The 18,630-nt window shown below is 40.1% G+C and overlaps 1 protein-coding gene across 1 annotated transcript in view; it reads left to right on the top strand.

Moving 5' to 3' along the window:
* Positions 1 to 13,870, top strand: part of pid1 (phosphotyrosine interaction domain containing 1) — a 39,264-nt gene extending 25,394 nt beyond the window's left edge. Inside the window, exon 3 of the mRNA XM_042487285.1 lies at positions 11,223 to 13,870. Coding sequence (XP_042343219.1) covers positions 11,223 to 11,723 — 501 coding nt within the window. The 3' untranslated portion in view covers positions 11,724 to 13,870. The remainder of the gene's footprint in view (positions 1 to 11,222) is intronic.
* Positions 13,871 to 18,630: the final 4,760 nt, after the last annotated feature.

The raw sequence follows: 18,630 nt of genomic DNA, 5'->3' as shown, positions 1-18,630 counted from the left end.
AGTGTGTGCTGTGTGTGATTGGACCAGGATGTTCCTGTCTCTTTTTCCACCGGCTGGCTCGCTGGGCTGCGGATGTTTTCACTGTCTCCCTCTGTGTATCCCTCACTTTCTTCTGTCCTTCTTTGCATTTCAGTTGTTTTCTATCGGTTTTGCTCTCCATCTGTTTTCAACAATACGTTTCCCTCTCTGTCCCTGCCTCCCTGCAAAGCTGTCTGTTTCTCTTTTGTCATGCCATAATTGTGGTTTTTCAGGCATTGTTAGGTTTGCATCCAGTGATTCATCCAAAAATGCTAAATGTTAAAATCGGTTTGCCTCATTTATCATTACAAACAGAAAGCATTGTTGCTGGCAGTGGTCAGAGTGACTGTGCTGGCATGCGTGTGCTACAATATATTGTATGCTTTTAATGAGTAATAGTTGTGGAGTCTTTCACAGTGTTGTAAACATGCAGAGAAAGAACCTAATGAGCCAGAATGTACTATATGTATTACTAACTATACATTTTACTCAGCGCACATGGATGAGACTTTGGGAACTAGAGCAGTGACTCACAATCATCATTTAGGTTTGTGGCCCCTTAAAACCAGGCAATATGGACTTGTAACCCCCAAGAATGAGTTATGGATGTGATAAAAAAGTGATGTTTTTCCTTAATACGAAGATGCCTACAAAGATGAAAACATGCAGATTTCCCATAAAAAGAAGGAAAAATTGCAAAAACAAGTTGTGAACGTGTGTTTATGTGTGAGTGTGTATAACAGAGGAGTCTCCCAACCCACAATTTTGGCCTGCGAGGCATGGTTAATGAACAAAGATTCACTGAACTGATAATATTGGCATCTCATCAATATTGGCTTTTTTTTTACTTTGGACAATGAATGAATATTTGATACACTGAATAGAAATGTATTTCATTTGTCCATCTGCTGGTGGGCTTTCAGTATATGAGTATTCATAATATGATGTATGATGTGTTCATTACAGGCATGATGATTACTAAAATAAGGTTGGGAAAAGTGGATATAGTGATATCAATATCAGTTATCAGCCAAATGAGTTGTTATGTATTGGCATATCCGATATTGGCAAAAAATCCAATGTTGTGCATCCCTTTATTAAAATGGTTAATAACTTATTTGTTTTTTATGTCACGGTGGATGCTAAAAGCTAAAATTCTGCTTGTAGTCTGAAAATAAAATAATAAAATAATAAAATAAAATAATAATCACACTAATTCTGACATAATGACTTTGTTAAATCAGAAAAACAGAGCAATTTTTTTCTCTAAAAAATTCCTCTCAGAATTCTTAGATAATAATCCCATAAATTCAGAAAAGCAAGTCAAGTCAAGTGAATGCATTACACATCCATATATGTCAGTAGTAATAGGTATTTGAATATTTTTTGTCTTTGTTTTACAATACCATTTAACTGTTGCCTCTGTATTACCTGACTTATGTTTAATCTGTACAAAAATCGACGTTATCACCAATGTTTTTGCTGGTTGCCTGGCAACTGGTCCTGGGCACAAAGCCCAGTACATAACCCTTTATAAAACGACAAGTTTGTGTTTTTACAATTTTGTTTTTACGGATTAAACAAACCAGAACATGTAAATATCTGATCAATACAGCTGGCAGGCACATTTTGTTGCCTTTGAACAAAGCAAAGCCAGCTGTTTCCCCTGTTTCCAATCTTTGTGCTAAGCTAAATTAGCTGCCTGCTGGCGGTAGCTTCATCCTTAAAGTACAGCCGTCTGACTGGTCCCAAACTTCTCAATTGTGCTCTCTGCAAGAGCGCAAACAAGCATATTTCCCCAACTGTGAACTTCTACTTTTGTTACCAAACAAGTACAAAAGCTAGCAAGGCTACCAAAAAGTAGCCCGCTGATGACGTCGCCGTGCAGGCTGTAGCAGACTCTCCAAATGTAGGAGAGAGGGAGAATAGGTCAATATCCTCTATAAACCAAGAGTCAGTAATGGTGGCCACATGTCTCACCACACATGCAAATGTTTAACCATGCTCCTCCCCTCTCTGTCTCACACTCACAAACATTTGCACTCCATTTCTTGGTTGTTTTTTTCTTTGTCCTACGAAGCAGGTATACGTGCATATGTCGTTTCCTGTCTGCAGCAGCAAGCCAACCAATAGTTTAAATTTCAAGTTCTCTCATCCTGTCTGTCTGTTGTCTTTGTTTTTCTGTCAGTGTTGGATCCAGTTGTCTTTGTAGCATGTCCGTCCTTACAGCACCCAAGGCCGCCGCTCCCGTAACTGATCTTTATTTCTGTCTTGCTTCATATGGAATCAATATTTTCAGTTTGGCAGTATAGAAATATCATCAGTGAACTGCAGAAGGGGATGTGAGGATAGAGGAAAGGTGAAAAGGGGCAGAGAAACAGATGATGGGAGCAAAAGGGGTAAAAGAGAGAGGAGAGAGTGGGGGAAAGAGGAGACAACAGTTTCAGAGTCAGAGGAGAAAGAGGAGAAACACATGGAAAGTTGAAACAAAGGGGAGGACTCTGCAGATCTCTGGAATGATTTAAGCTGCCTGCCTGACTTGCCAGCGCTGAGACGACTGGCGAGCACGCTGCCAGAGCACAGAACAGCAGATGTGCTCTGGGCTGGGATGGATGGATGGATTGATGTATCAATTTTTACCCAGGGCATGATGTTTTAGAAAGCTAGAGAGGTTTGCTTTGCGCGCTGCACAAACACTGACTCATGCAAGCGTCTTGTTTTGGCTCCGAGATCTTGACAGCAGCTCATTTTTGCACCGTCAGTGAGGCTAACCTGAATCACGACTGTTCTCCATCTGCAAATTTTACGATCAATTGAGTCAGTGTGTATCTCTGTTGTTCCAATCATAACCAATGATTTGTCCCTTTGGAAACAGTCCTGATGCACTCACACACACACATGCACACACACACACACACACACACACACACACACACACACACTGTAGTTGTTGAAAGTTACTCACTAACTTGTCTGAAGTCCACCTCTGCAGATTGCACGCAGAACGACTCGTGCTTCTGTTAGTGTTTGAATGCTGCCCCTTTGAAGCCTCATATTGAATTCAGCCATTCAGCTGCTGTCAGATGTTTAATTTCTAAATGGAAAAGTGCTTTCAGTTTTAATATATGATCACATCTCTCGCTGACTTCTTTCTGTATCATTTTCCATAATGTTTGCCTACAAACCAAAACAAGATTTAGACAACAGCTCAGATTTAATGGTGTTTGTTTCTGTATTATTCTATCAGAGTTTGGTTTCTAGTCTGTTTTAAGGAAAGATGGATTTTTTTAAGAGAAGGAATCAAAGCAACTTCCCCTTTTCAAAACTGATTTCTTTTTATGCGTCATGTCTGCTTGGCCATATTCCTGTTGTTGTATGCCAGATTATCTGCTTTTATACAGTATTTTTCAAGTTTGTGGCTCAGCTTAAGAGGATTTTTTAGGTAGTAGAGGCTTTACTGTTTCCATGTGTGTACTGTTTCCAAATTCAAAATATCCCTACTTCACTAAATTGGCAAGTATTTGCTGTAATCAACAACAAAAAAGGAAACTGTCTCAGAGTGAATTGCAGAGTGAGTTTTATTTTTGCCCTGAAATGACTACAAAACTAGAAAATCAAAATAATTCATGTGATTTGCTCTGGTTTATTAGTCACCCTATTGAGTCTTTGCAAATTATTGGGGTCAAACAATACATAATGTTTAGGAGGAAGTGATACATGTGAACGCTTTATTTAATTGTTCTGTCATGCATCCCCTTAACTGTGACACATTTAACCATTCACCCTCAACATTTTCCTTGGAAAATTTTATTTTCTTCAATATTGCATCATACAACTGCTTAACTGCTGCAAAGCTAGGTGACGATTGGCAGGACCATCCAGTTGATCACTTTCACTTGCTAAGCTCAGTCTGACAGTTCCTGACAGCATGTTTTGTGATCCGTTCACTCCCTGGAAATATTAATAGTGTCGTCTCACAAAGGCCCCACAGGTTTTACTCAGTGATAATATCGTGATTTTTTATGGTTTTAGTGGAGGCCTGTTTAGCAATAGATGAACACTCATGTATATACGGTGGCCCTGAAAGCTCAACACACTGTAAACCAAGAAAACACATGTAAATCTACTCAACACAAGCAAATGAAGAAACAGCTTCACCAACTTTAATACACATAAAACATAAATCTGATGACACATGAGCAGCATTTCCAAAAAGCACTGCAAGAGGCTCACACCACAACAGAAACCAGAAGGTGACACACACACAGCTGGGATGCACTTGTTGCCATGTTGTCTGTTTTATGAAGATTTTGAAGTTGGCTGTTTCACTGGTGTTGAAAAATCACCTTAAATGTCATTTTTTGGACTTTTTTGATGGCATGATTGAGATGTTTAATAATATAGTAATAGCTGATGCTAGATTAACAGGAGATATCTGCAATAAGATCTGTATCATGTGTTCAAAATGTTAAAATAAGTTAACAAAACTAAAGTTTTAGATTAATTTCCAACACCAGTAACAGATCGCAGTCTCAAATACCTTAATAGTCCACGAACAGCATGGCATTAACAAACGCTGTGTGTCCCAGCCGTGTGGATCGCCTTTTAGTGCTCCCCGGAAACAGCTTACATTGTGTGGTGAGCTTTTGCAGCACTGTTTCTAAATGTTAGGCATGTGCCTTTAAATTGATATTTCCATGTGTTGACAAGTTGGTGAAGATGTTTCTTCATTTGCTTGTGTTGTGTCTATTTTTATGCTTTTTAAAAAAAAATGTGTAGTGCGTTGAGCTCTCAGGGCCACCATACATGTGTGTATTTGTTTATTTAATTTAATGTTAATTTCAAAGGGACACAGGGTATTGATGAACATTGGTATAAAATAAAAATGCAAATATGCCAGACTTAGGAGGACTGCTAATTTATATCCATAGTCCCTTGACAGGTATGAACAATAGAAAGAAAGAAAGAAAGAAAAAGGAAAAAAAAGGAAGGAAAATATAACAATACAGCAATTCATACAGAGGACAAAAGTGCAGTAACAGTAGCAATGTAAACTGTACGGCATAAAGTGCATGGTGCAAAGTGCCTTATCGATTCAAAATTCAACATGTGCTAACTGTGCACATGTATAATAGTTTACTGGATACAATAAGAAGAGGCTATATCGCAGATATATAGAAGATTTGATGTACTTGTATGTGGTCTAACTGAAGATGGTAGGAATAAAGTACAATTGTCCTTAAGAAAACTTCATTATAACTTATCTTGCAGGGGCTCTGCTTGTTGATTGTTTGTGTGTATTTCAGGCAGGAAGGCGACTCCTAAACAAAAACAGCCATGAAAGCAGAAGGATCAGCAGATCTTGTCTGCTGATTCCTAAATTGTGGGAAACAGATGTTGGTGGTTATAAATGTGTGCATGTCAGTGGCACCAGTCTTATTTTAAAGGACTGTCGCCCTCCACTGTTGTCTCATATTGAGCTCCAGGAGGCAAAATGATCTAGTTTATGTCCATTAGTGGTATTTCTGCCTACGGCGATGAATGTTCTGCCCAACGGCCAGATAGTTTCAGTGTTTTACAGACTGGATTTACACTAAGCTTTGCTGCTTTCAGCAAAACATCTCAATAATGATACAGCAGCTGGTATTTGTGTCAAATATATTGTAATTTGTACAACCATAGATAGAACTGAAGGTATATTTCTGGAGTGATGGCAGTGTCGCTGTGCTTATTTGGCATAAAAGTTGAGCCTTTTCACATTTTGTCTCTCGCGATTAATCAACAGGCAAACCTGATAAACTCCACATTCAGTTTCACATTTAGTGCGTCCGTGTAAATGTTCACGTGTTCAACTTTTCTCAGACAGATGCTATGTTCACATGCAGACCACAGTTTAATACCAGGTGTAAATGGGATCAGTGTTGTCTTAGCCCCGAAGGAAAAAATGCCAGTACAGATGAAATGGGTGATTCAAGTTCTGCAACCCAAAATAGATATAATCCAAGTCCAGAGTTTTAGTATTTTATCTGTTCTTTATTAACAAGGTCTTCCAAGTAGTTTTTTTTTCATATGTCTGTCTGTCCCTCATCTTTCTGCTTGAGCAATGTAACAATTTCCTCTTCAGCTGCATGTTTGGTTTGGACTTTGAGGAAACAAACTCTAAATGTTTGCTCAGTCTGGTGACCTCCTCACCTCACACACTCCTCACTTATCTTTCCCTCCACTTTACACACACTCCACTATGATAATTGTAAATATAGTTTCTTGGACATTTTTCCTTAAATTTGTTTTAATTTCCTTCCCTCTTTTCAGCTAATTTTAGGTAATTTGTTATCACTTTTGATAATTTCATGCACTATGCTGGACGTGACTCACGGAGTTGCCCTGTGACTTTTTGGCCGTGTTTCTTTAAAAAGAAATCAAACCAATCTGCTCAAGTTTCAAAGGATTAAATAGCTTTTGAAAAGTACAAGAAAACTGATGATTAGCTGTCGCTGTTCATTAAATCACTCTGAAAGTGATCCCATGGATATCGTTTGCCACTGTCATTGTGGTTAAAGTTGTGTTGACTGCCATCCCTGTGAGTTAGGATATTTTTTTAAATTATGTATTTTTATAGTTATTGATCTTGTTGTGGACGGCCTTTTACACAGAACTGATACATGGAGAGAATTTTGCATGTCGTCAAAACTGTTCAAACTGGATGTGCCAACTCAGACCAGTGTATTTTGTGATTTATCTAATGACTATATATTTCTTTTTTGGGGTCTAAGTTGCCTCTAATGATGATTCTCCTTCTGCTCTTTTTTTCACCAGTTGCCCTCCTAATTGTTTAGTCACCACCCTCCTTTGTTTCTTTCTTTCTCAGCCTCTCTAAAAACTTGTCTCTTTCCACATTCGCCTTCCTTGACACAACCTTTGAGTCATCAGAGGAAGACTTTTACCTTTATGTGATTGTTGTACAGTTTAAAAGCACCTAACTATATAGACTGATTGGTTTGGGGAAAATCTTTCCCTTGGAGAACGTGCCTCAGCTCTTTCTCTTGGCTCTTTTCCCCATATTTAATCAGATATATTAACTTAATAACTTCCTCAGTTTCTAACACCACTGACAGTAGAGCATACGTATATAGATTTAGAGAAAACATTAACTGCTTTTTTGTGTTGGCCGACTCAGCTGCTGTAAGAGAAAGAAACCTGGCAAAGCATTCAACCTTCATTCAACTAGGAAGCAAGCAATCAGTAAAAACGAACACAGTTTAAACAAGTAACTCAATATCAAAATAGGAGAGACAGAGAAAAGAAGTGCACAATGACTCTTTATTGCTGTCTGACATACAAACAGCACACTGTGGATGGTTGATGTATCTTGGCAGAGTCTTTGGATTTGTTGGCTGGCTGAGTGACTGACCGCCTTTTGGCTGCGAGAGGGTGTCAGTGTGGTCGACTAGCAAACCGCCCTGCCTCCAGGCTGCTCCTGCAGACCTGTGGTACTCGGCTGAATGATGGATCGGGTGCAAAGGCTGTATGTCCCACCCCTGCGGTCACCACTAATGAAAACCAGGCATGAGGAGGCAGCTGCTTTCCCTTCCTGGATCTCTAACTGTTGCCTATCGGAAACCGGGAATCAATGTCATGTTGCGCTGCAATCAGGGTTTTTTCGGAGGCTAATCCACCATAGTGGTGGTATACCAGTGTTTGATTATATATGGAGCCTATACTACACATGCTACTTTTCAGCAGATTCACCACAAGAATTTCTAGTAGCTGTTTCTACATTATTTGGGTGAAATGTGTTACTTCTGTTCATTTACCACCATGTACCTGACTGTAACACGAAATATTTTACATTTACATCAGTCAAGTTTAAAACACTGTGAGACATAATGGTGCACCGACCTCTGCTGTCTGTCATCTTGAACATGTCAGTTATTACCCAGAGTGGAAACAAACCTTTGGCTTACAGGTTATTTGTCCAGTTTGTTTTGTTTTTCATGAATTGGCTTTAAAATTGATCAAGCATGTGACCTCCTTTAAAACCACTAAATGTTCTACATGTCTGTAAATGTATTAAAAAGTGAGCTTTCCTGTTTTTCAATGTTCTTGTCCCACTTTTGGAAGGAAAGTGAATTGGTGTAGATGAAATGCTTGATTATTATATATTTTCCAGTGATAGGTTCCTGTTTGTTCCTGTGGCTTTCTATTTCTCGCTAGGCATTTTTGGACCAAATAGTTCTGGGCAGTTCCTGTTTTTTTCTGTCTGAAATGCTGAAGTGATATACTGTATGCTGGCTGGCGGTTGGTATAGCAACGTCACCTTCGCTTTGACCAGTCAAAATCACATTGTATTTCCACCATCACATATATGTTGAGTAAAGTCTTGACCTCACTGTTGGCCCACTTTAACATGTTTTCTTCCATTTTTTATCACAAGCAGTTGTTATTGTTTTGTTTTTTTTACACATCTAATTGGGTTTTTTAAAATGGCAGTTTCTGATGCTGCATTGCCTGTGTTCAACCAATCAGCGTACACTTTCGTCACTCATAGTTCCTCCTGTGCATAGATAGTACCTACTCTGCAATAGGATCTCAAAAACACCCACAAAATGGTGTTTAAAAACTACAATAGTTCCTAGTTCTTGCATTGTGAACACAACACCGAAGGGTTCTTAGTAATATGAAAAACTTCCTCTAGTCTGAAACACCCACTAACTTTCATTTCCTTTTTTAAGTGGGATCTTCTAATTTTTCACTGATGTGTTTGTAATTTATTGTTTTGTGTGTTTAGATAAGGAGAACTGCTGCAGGCTCCATTTTACTTCAGTATGAGTGAATCTTTAACAAAGACACTGGTGTTTGCATCAGTTTTTGCATTTCTGTTGCTTTATTGTAAATGCTACTAGCTTACATAAGACTTAACTGCCCCTCTAACTGAGATGTTGGTCTGAGTGACTGGCTGACTGTTGTTCATGCTTGCTCTGAAAGATCCCATTCAGGGAGAATCATAACGGAGAATAAGGGCAGGTAGACGGTTGCAGACTAAACAAAACTTGTGAAAGAAGAGAAGCAGTCAGTTCAGGTGTTGAATCAAACAGGACCATTTTTCTGCTTTGTATCATTTTGTAGAGCTCAATGTCTGTCTGGCTTTGGTATCTGTTGATCCGCTAAACTGTAGCCAGATAATAAAATGTAGCAACTGAAGAATTATAAGTAATAGTTTACTTACATTTCTATCGGGAATGGTGTTTCTGAAACCACAGACTGGCTTGACATTGACAGATGTGCATAGAGCCGCGAATGCATATCACATCTTCTGTAACTGCTCCAGACTGTTATGTGATACACATTCACACTTATCATTGTGCTCATGTTATCTGCAGCCATGTGTGCTAAGCCAGCTGTAATGAACTCTTGAGAGGGAGAGGAGTATTCCCTTGCCCCAGTATAAACACAGACAGGAGTGAAAACTCTATGAGTGTTTGACTCGTAGCAGGCTCCTCCTCTGTGTATTTTTATAAAGCTATAAAGAACACCATGTGGAGAAAGCGCACAAGTCAGCCATTATTCCTGGAACGCTCTCGAGTTGGCCACGTTCCCGCCCATAGAAAAATCCAACTTTGTTCACTTCTTAACTCTCTCTAACCCTCTCCATCTCCTCAGTCTATCGCTCTCCCGGTATGCAGTGTCATTACTATGGTATTCTATGGTCCTTGTTGTAGCCACAGCTTCACATAGTTTTTTTTCTCTCGTTGGGAAATAACACACACAGATCCTTCAGCTTGTCAGCACAGTTACCACAGTAAATTAGAAAAGCCTCTCATCGCCACTACAGAGAGAACTAACGCACCCCAGTTTTTTTAGGTTAATTAACCTTAAGATGTACAAGAACATGAAGTTCATTTCTGTCTGAGGTGATTTAAAAAGGAAATGGGTCCAATATAGAAGATAAAGACCCGTTAAGTAGTGATTTGGAGCATCCTTGATTCTGATAACGACAGTGACTATGCTCCTGCAGTGTCATGCAGATATCATTATTTTGCAGAGCTGTCTGAGGTTGATGGGTGGATGCCTTTTTTCTATAGATAATAAAATAAGGGGACCAGGTCACCTCTATTGTGACATGATTTTACCCATGGTGGTTTTAATTGTAGTGTTCCTCAGGAGTCCATTCTTGGCCCTCTGTTGTTTTCATTTTACATATTTTTGCTCAGTCAGGTAATAGAAAACCACAATGTCCTCCTCTATGCAGATGACACATTTGTTCCACAGCGATCCAACAAATCTAGCAATCTAACAAACTTCTCGCCTGACTTAGTGACATTGACATTGTGGGATATCACAACAATTTGGGAATAAAATAATAAATCTGAGGTCATACAAAGTTGATTTAAGGATCATGTGACATGTTTTTTTGTTTGTTTTTTAAGGAAATCTCTCAAAAGAGATAATATTGTGCCCTGCAGATTCACATGAAGGCATTCATGCTTTTATTTTTTCCTGCATGGACTAATGTTATGCACTACATGGTGGATAAAGTCACAGCTACCTCCATCGGCTGTGACTGGTGTAGAATACTGCTGCTTGGACTATACTTTGCACAGAGAGATTTATATACTTCACTTCTTTCCTTGCCAAATTAAATTAATTCACTGTTCAGTTCTGCATTAATTTTAAAATTTTACTGCTGACTTACAAGGCTTGAAATGGCCCCACGCCAAAATGTCTCTGAGACTTGCTGAGCCCTTATATGCCTGCGTGTCCGCTCGGTTGGATTGGTTGTGCTGGTTGTCCCTAGGCTTCAGCTGGTGACAGAAGGACACCAGCCTTTTCCAATTTAAGTCCTCAGGCTTTGAAGCAGTAATTGAGATCAGACAGGCTATTTCTGAAACATCTTTTTAGACGTTTCTTACAAGATTCTTTTATGAGGTGTTGAATATTTGATATAGTTTTTTTATTAATGTTTCCAATTTTAAAATTTCATGTTTCTTATCTACTTATCTACATCGTTGTATCTTATTCTTTTAACTTTGTGAAGTGCATGATTAATATATTTGATAATAGGACTAAAATTTTGGGTTTTGAATTGTATCCATGTTATTTTTTACTTACTAACTAATTCTCTACATCAGCACAGAAAAGCACTTGAAAGCATAGCGTATTGTGAAAAACACTAAGTCTAATAATATTTGTGTGTCTTCCCACAGGTGGCCTACCTGGGTAAGGTGACTATCTCTGGGACCCAGTTCCTGTCTGGCTGCACAGAGTCAGCAGTGGTGGGTCTGGTGGAGCGTCGTGCCCTCGCCCAGCAGCAGGGCACCTGCCCCGAAGGCAACTCACTGCTGGAGATCCGACCCTTTCAGGTGCGTCTTCATCACCTGGATGAGCACGGCGAGGCCTCAGTAACCATGGACACCTACCAGGTGGCGCGGATCGCCTATTGCACAGCCGACCACAGCATCAGACCCAACGTATTTGCCTGGATCTACCGGGAGATCAACGACGACCTGTCCTTCCAGATGGACTGTCACGCCGTGGAGTGCGAGAGCAAGCTGGAGGCCAAGAAGCTGGCGCACTCGATGATGGAGGCTTTCCGCAAGACTTTCCACAGCATGCGCAGCGATGGCCGCATCCACAAGAGCGGCTCATCAGACGACTTTGCTGAGGACTCATCCACCCCTGAAGACTCGACCCCAGATGACGGTTGAACTGAAACTCACTTAAACTCCTGATCCCCCATCCTGACAAAGCTAGGGGTCACTGGAAGGATGGACAGATTACCTGCTCTCTCATTCTCCCCTTACTATCTCTTTCTGTTATCAATTTGGAACAAAATTAACTGACCCTGTGAACCAACACGCCCAGGATAATGAAGTAGCTTTTAAATACTGTAAAGGGAAGGTAGATGGAGTTACAAAAGACCTACATTTACATACAGAGATAGCAAAGTGCTGCCACATTGAATAAAAAGCCCTCAAAGACCCACAGGGGGCTTTCAGGCACCTCTGTAAGCGCCCTCAAGAGATTGACTCGACATCTCCACCTCCATTTTCAACCACTGTCACTCCTGCACTCAGCAGAGACACTGCTTGTGGTTCTTAATCTTTTCCACCCAGGAAACAAAGTTTAGTCCCAGTTCTTTTTACCCCAGCTCATGACAACCTTTCGCTATTCTTGCCATGTAGGGACTCGGCAGAAATAGGCCTGTGACCTATTTCGGGTCCCAACCCAGAGTTTATGAGACTGTTGGAGCACATAAATTCTTTAAATGTTTGATTTTGTGGATCTCTGTTACAATGCCTTTTGACCTTGGTAATAGCAAATAGGGATGTGAAAGAAAAGATAAGCCTTTAAGCACTATTCATATCATCACTATGGTACCTTAGTCCAACCCTGAAATAATTCGTCGGCATGGCTGTTACTCATGTGGACGATGGAGCCGGAGCTTGTACCGCTGTCTCCATTTTATAGGTACTTAAAGATACAGAGTATGCTTACAGCACCTGGGAGAGTATAGGTGCTACATAGATGTTACATTTTAGAAGTTCTCACCGGGCTGAAAGCCTGGGCCTGTCTGCGACACCTTAATCATTCACTTCTGTTTTGAGTATACCAAAATTCAGGCTGGATTTTGCCTGTCAGATTATGTGCCTCACTTTCCTCTCACATTAGTTTGGTCTCTTACCCAGGTCCCTGTGTGTGTGTGTGTGGTCATGTGTGCGTGCTGACGTTTTTCGTTTGTGTGTAGGTGTAATTGCTTACTTCTGTACTTTGTGTATATGAATGTACACATGAGTGCTTGCATCTGTGTGCGTGTGAAAGAGAGAAGGTAAGGGAGGATTGGGGGGGGTATTGAATGATTAGCTGGAAGTGAAGACTTCTCATTGCCCCGAAAGCATCCATTTTTGATGCTTAAGGAGGCGTTTTAAAATCAAGACATGGTACTGTGACCATTTGCCACGTTTTCTTATTTTCGTTCGCGTATGAAATTAGAACATGAGAGTCTGAATGTGCTAGTCACTGAGGTTGCAGGACCCTGAAAACACAGCCGTCCAAGATAACGACTGACACCTCCTGGCCTCTGCTGAATGTATGATGAGTCCAACGTGTTGTGAGCACCTCACGCCATCTCCGCTCACTTCAGTCTCCCATAATCTCCTCATGCTATCACAGACAAGCTGTAAGGGACAGGGACAGCACCATTGTGGGGAAAAACTCACCAGAGCTCCACTTCCTCTTCCTCTTCTTTTCTAACTGGACTGTATCAAACAGACCGGACGCTACCAGTGGAAATAGTCTTTGGTCAGTGACTCAAACAGATCAGGTGGCTCTGGTCAACACACACACACACAAATATACAACATACAATTATACATATGTACACACACATTGTATTTGAATCTTGCTCAATAAGCTTATGTAAATACAAATGTATCACTTTCCAAATATTACAGCATACATGTTGATAGCTATTTTAAATAAAAAACAAAATGTTGAGAACCATCATACGATACAGAAACAGTGTTATAAAGCCTACTGTGAAAAATAAGTGGAGAGCCTGATGGCGGTGTGTGTGTGCGCGTGTGTGCGTGTGTATGTGTGTGTGTGTGTGAGTGTGTGTGCATGTGTGTGTGTGTGTGTTATTGAAAGGAGTTGTATGTGGTTGGAAGCGTGAGGAGTGTGTATGGACAGGCCAGAAGGGGGGGAGAATGTTTATAAAGCTGTAGATTACTGTGTCATGTCTGTCTGAACGCTCAGACGCGCTTTAAATGTTTGAAAAGTGTTACCTTAAGTGTTTTCTATACAGTGTTTGCAAAGATCAAGAAACAAATTGCATATAAAGTATTTACCAAGACCAAGCGCGTGACGGTGTGGTCTGTTTTGTCTTAAATCCACATCTCATGTCTCATTTCTCAGCTGTCACCAGATCCTATCTAAAAGAGGTTTTTATTCTTTTAACTCTGCTTATTTTAACGTGCTGGATTCCCTGCTGCGGCTGCGTGTGGGAGGATAAATACAAAGCATGTTCAGTTTCAGAGAACAAACAGAATGGGTAACCAGATGATGCTCTGACAGGGCGCCAGGACAGATGTAAACCATAACCGCACAGTCCCCCATACACACATGTTGCAGCGTACAGGAATTTGACTCTCCTTAAAGTATTCAAGGTAGAAAATCTGTTTTTGTGTGGGAAACGTTTGGATGCAACTTAAAGCCACGATCTAACACAAAGGCTGTTCATTTTCCATCTGTGTAGGTGGGGTTGAAATATTATGACCAGGTTTTGAGCATCTGACACCTCTAGTATAATCACTCCTCTGCTGTGTGTGGTCACAATCACCCTGAACAAACTCATAACGTTATAGTTTTTCCACGTTTCAGGTCTAAGTGTGGCACCTCCTTTGTCCGTCCCCTGAAGGAGGTTTTACTCTCCCATTCTCCACATTCCTCTGACTTCTCAGATCTGTCTTTTATTGTGTTGTTGTGCTCCGGCCTCTCATCTGCCAGAATGTGGCAGCCCTTGACTCTTCAAAGTGCCCACATCAATAACAAGATAACTAGCTGCTCTCTGCGTCTGTGGCTGGCGATCATTTTGCAGCTTAAGAGCTGCAGAGAATTGGAGGCAAAATGGATGCTGTGAAGAATGTTAATGTGCGTTGAATGAGAACACTGCCTCCCTCTGGCAAGAAGAGCTACAGCCTCTTGCTTTGAAGGTTTTTTCAAAGAGGCCTTTTCATGTTGTCATAAATAGTCCAGCTCCTCATGATGGGAATCATTACTTTCTCTGTGGCAGGAGGGAGACAGATTGTTTTGCTGTTACATAATTGGATTATTCAGATAAAAATGTAAGAGGCTGAGTTTTGTGCACACTGATGCACTAAATGGACACTGATGTGCTTTGGGTGACTAACTTTAGTACTGATTTGCATTAAACAGGTTCAGCACTGAATCAGTCACAGTCACATGACATAACCTCACCACAATACTGATAATCATCTCCCCACTAGAGGTTTTATAACTCTGTGTCAACTAAGCCTTCTGCCCCCGTCTCTTCCAGCTCACTGTGCACAAGCTTCACTGTTTAGATGCCTCTTTGTCTTGGATCTCTGCTGAGCGTACACTCTCCAATCGCTCTCCACTGTGCTCTTGTGTCTGACCCACTTCCAGCAGCGCATCAGCACAGAGGGGCCCTGTGGGGCCCAGAAAGAGGCCACCCCGGCAGCCTGCGTCTCAGCTCCACTGAGGCGTCAGTCAGTCAGTCAGCTCACAATACCACTCTGTTACCGCTCCAGCTGGCTGCTCTTCCTCCTCGAAGTCCCAGAACCGCCTGTCTGTCCACCCGCCAAGGGCCCACACGCTTGAGGTCTGGCTGGGGCGGGGGAGCGGTGCCAATACTGGCTTCAGATCAGACTCTTATACGCTCGCTATCGCTGCCTTGCTCTCTTTTCCTCCCGGCTGCCGCTCCCCAAGCGGGGGTCCTGGGCCTCTTGGAGAGAGTACTGTAAACATATGTGTGAAATGGACCAGGACCTGTACACATTCTTTCTGCCTCTGGCCTGACTGATAAAACACTCTTTACATTGTGTGGTTCGACATGGTGAAACAATACTTAATGTTTCAAACAGTCTAATAATTTGTGGAGAGAGCAAGAACAGGTATTCTTTTTGAATCCGAGACCAGCATAAAGAGAGTTACAGATGTTATGTCTCCTTTTTCCCCCCTCCTCCCTCACATCAGGTTTCCAAGCTATAACCCAAGCAGAGTGCAAAAGGATGAATTGAGGTTATGTGTATTACAATACGGCAACATGCACACTGAGTTTTTAATAAAACAAACAAAAAAAAAACAATGACAACAAAGAAATGTAAATAAAATAACACGATAACAACAAAAAATACACATTTTATGTCTTCTTTTAAAGTTTAAATGAGTTTGGCATAGCTACTCTAAATTTTTGTTATTTTGATGTTAGGAAACTTTTGAAAACATTCTGCTATTATATTCAGGGTTCCCACAGTCATGGAATACCTGTAAAAATCATGGAATTTCACAATCACATTTTCCAGGCCTGAGAGAGTTGTGGAACCTGTAAAAATCATTGAATGTTTTGGAAAAGTCATGGAAAGGTGTTGTGTGTAATAAATTAAATTAAATTAATGCAACATAAGACAACATGTTTGGCAGGCATGTTTTCTTTTTTCAAAAAAAAGCTATTTTTCTCCCTCTTTTTAAATTTTTGGCAATTTTTCTTTCTTTTTTTTCTTAATTTTGTTCTTGAAAAGCCATAAAAAAACTGAAATTTTGTCCATGAGAATGTCTGGGAACACTATATTACATGCATTGCAAACTGAACTTAAAAGCAAACATTTTTTATTGCTGAAAGATAACAGAGGTGTATTTTTGTGACTTAAATTGGAAAATAATATAGGCAATGCTTTGCTTTATTTGTCTATAATTTCCTAATAATTATACAGTACTTTCTTAGGTTTTTTGGAAATAACTATGAGAACTATGTAGCATAGTGCTGCCTGTGTGGTAAATATGAATTTCCTTGAAAGACTTGTTCCATTTAATCCCAAGAAAATATTGATTAATTATTGATTTATCACTGAAAATGTTCTTTCTAAATGTTTAACTGTTTGTTTAATTATTAAAAAAAGTTTCCAACGTTTCAAAAAACTTTGAAGGAAACTACAGATGCAAACATATAAAATGTTACCGTAATATGAAAAGAAACTAGCTCAAAATCTCAAAGTACTGGAGGTTACTTATGGTCCAGAGGACGAGGATGGCTAATATAGGACATTCAGTTGGAATATTTCTTTCTGAAATACAAACCATTTCCTCTGATCATGTCCAGATCCCCCAAAGCCTGTATCTGATTTAAGATTCCTGTCATAATGAAATGTGGACTGGAATGAAGGGGGGGTAGTCCAGACTCTCAGACCGCTCCGAGGATTCAGCGCACATCACTGTTGTAATACACTTACAGATGAGATGTTGTCCTGAGTCCCTGGGGGACAGGAAATGTCTGAACTGGGATCCAGGAGGAGCTGGTTTGTCAGGAACAAGGGATATGAATCTAAAAGAACAACAAACTAAAAAAGATCCTGGAGCATGAATGTCAGTGGCTCTGTCTGTCCTTTATCTCTCCTACTGTGCACTTTTTCAAACCTATTCAGAGTGTGCTGTCTGTCTGTACTGTCACTGTTTAACCTAATACAAGAAAACACTGCAGAGGAGGTAAACAATGTGTTGAAGATGTAATTTTACTAAATTTTTTACTGTTTTAATATGACTATTTGAACGTTTCAGATATGATACAGTATTTAAAACTTTGAACCGAAGCAAGCAAGGTTTAATTTCTTTTGAATACATGGAAAAAAAATAAATTAGCAACTTGTCCAGAAATGTCCTGTAATTTTTGTAACTTTTTACTAATTTCTTACTCATTTAGGGGTCATTTATTCTTAATACATTCCCTCCTTCCCATTATTTTGAAAGAAATCAAGCCAATTTGCTCAGGCACCAAAGGGTTAAGAGTGAGCACAAAATGTGGTTGAAATGTGACACTGCTGAGTTGATATTTGACTATTAAGCACCATGTGAGTCGAAAAATGCATGTGCTTTTAGGCTTAGCTACATTTCTTGATCACTTTGACATTAAAGGAATAGCCTAGTTTGGCTTTTTGGGAAATAGGTTTATTTGTATTCCAGCCAACAGTCACGTCTAGAGCCAAGATTAACAGCAATCACTAGGAGACTCATTGATTACGATCACACCGATTGGCACAAATAGCTGTCAAACATAATGTTAAAACCTTTTTCTATGAAAACAGATATTAGTAGAAAAATGAAGACTCGAACAAGCATCAGGGGGATAAGAGCTGCCTTGAAAGAAACCATCTTTGGGGAAAAATTTTGTTGTGTACTTTCTTTAGTTTGGCCAATGTCCCTTCCGCAAACAGGAGGGGGTGGGGTTTATGACATAAACTGCAGCCAGCCAGGAGGGGGCGATCAGGTGTTTTGGCTTCACTTTTGGGGAGCTCTAATGTCAATCTTTATACACAGTCTTTGGTCTGTATACTAGAGATGGCAAATTTGAAACGTTTCAATACCTTTAAACCATCGCTTTGAAACGTTTTCAAACTTTTCAAAACTGGTTGGCTCTACATTGGCATCTGCTGGTAGAAGCTTGCATTGCACCCATTTATCATTGTTTTTGTTGTAAGCTCCCTTTTCCCCAGCCCAAACGCCTGTATAGCTATAATATAGTTATATGCATCGAAAAGTACAATGCACAGAAAAAAAAAAAATATGTGTGTGTGTGTATCTATTTATATATATAATCTATTGTTCTATTATATGTATGTATCTGTCAATCTATCTATTTTTCTATCCATCAATCTACCAACAACTCAGCTAAATTCGCACAAATGTCCTCCTACTTCCTCGCCACAACACAACACATCAAACGCCCGCATTTCCCGCGATCTTTTAAAACTCTCTGTCCGGGTTTGGTACATGGCTCAATTATCAATCGGTTTGGTACCGATCACGTGACGTTCCGACTGAAGCCGGAAGTGACGAAACGTTTCGAAACAGTACGATCTC

The sequence above is a fragment of the Plectropomus leopardus genome, chromosome 5, assembly GCF_008729295.1.
Source record: "Plectropomus leopardus isolate mb chromosome 5, YSFRI_Pleo_2.0, whole genome shotgun sequence".
NCBI lineage: Eukaryota > Metazoa > Chordata > Actinopteri > Perciformes > Serranidae > Plectropomus > Plectropomus leopardus.
The sequence above is the reverse complement of the archived record's forward strand: the minus strand, read 5'-3'. Positions and strand labels throughout refer to the sequence as shown.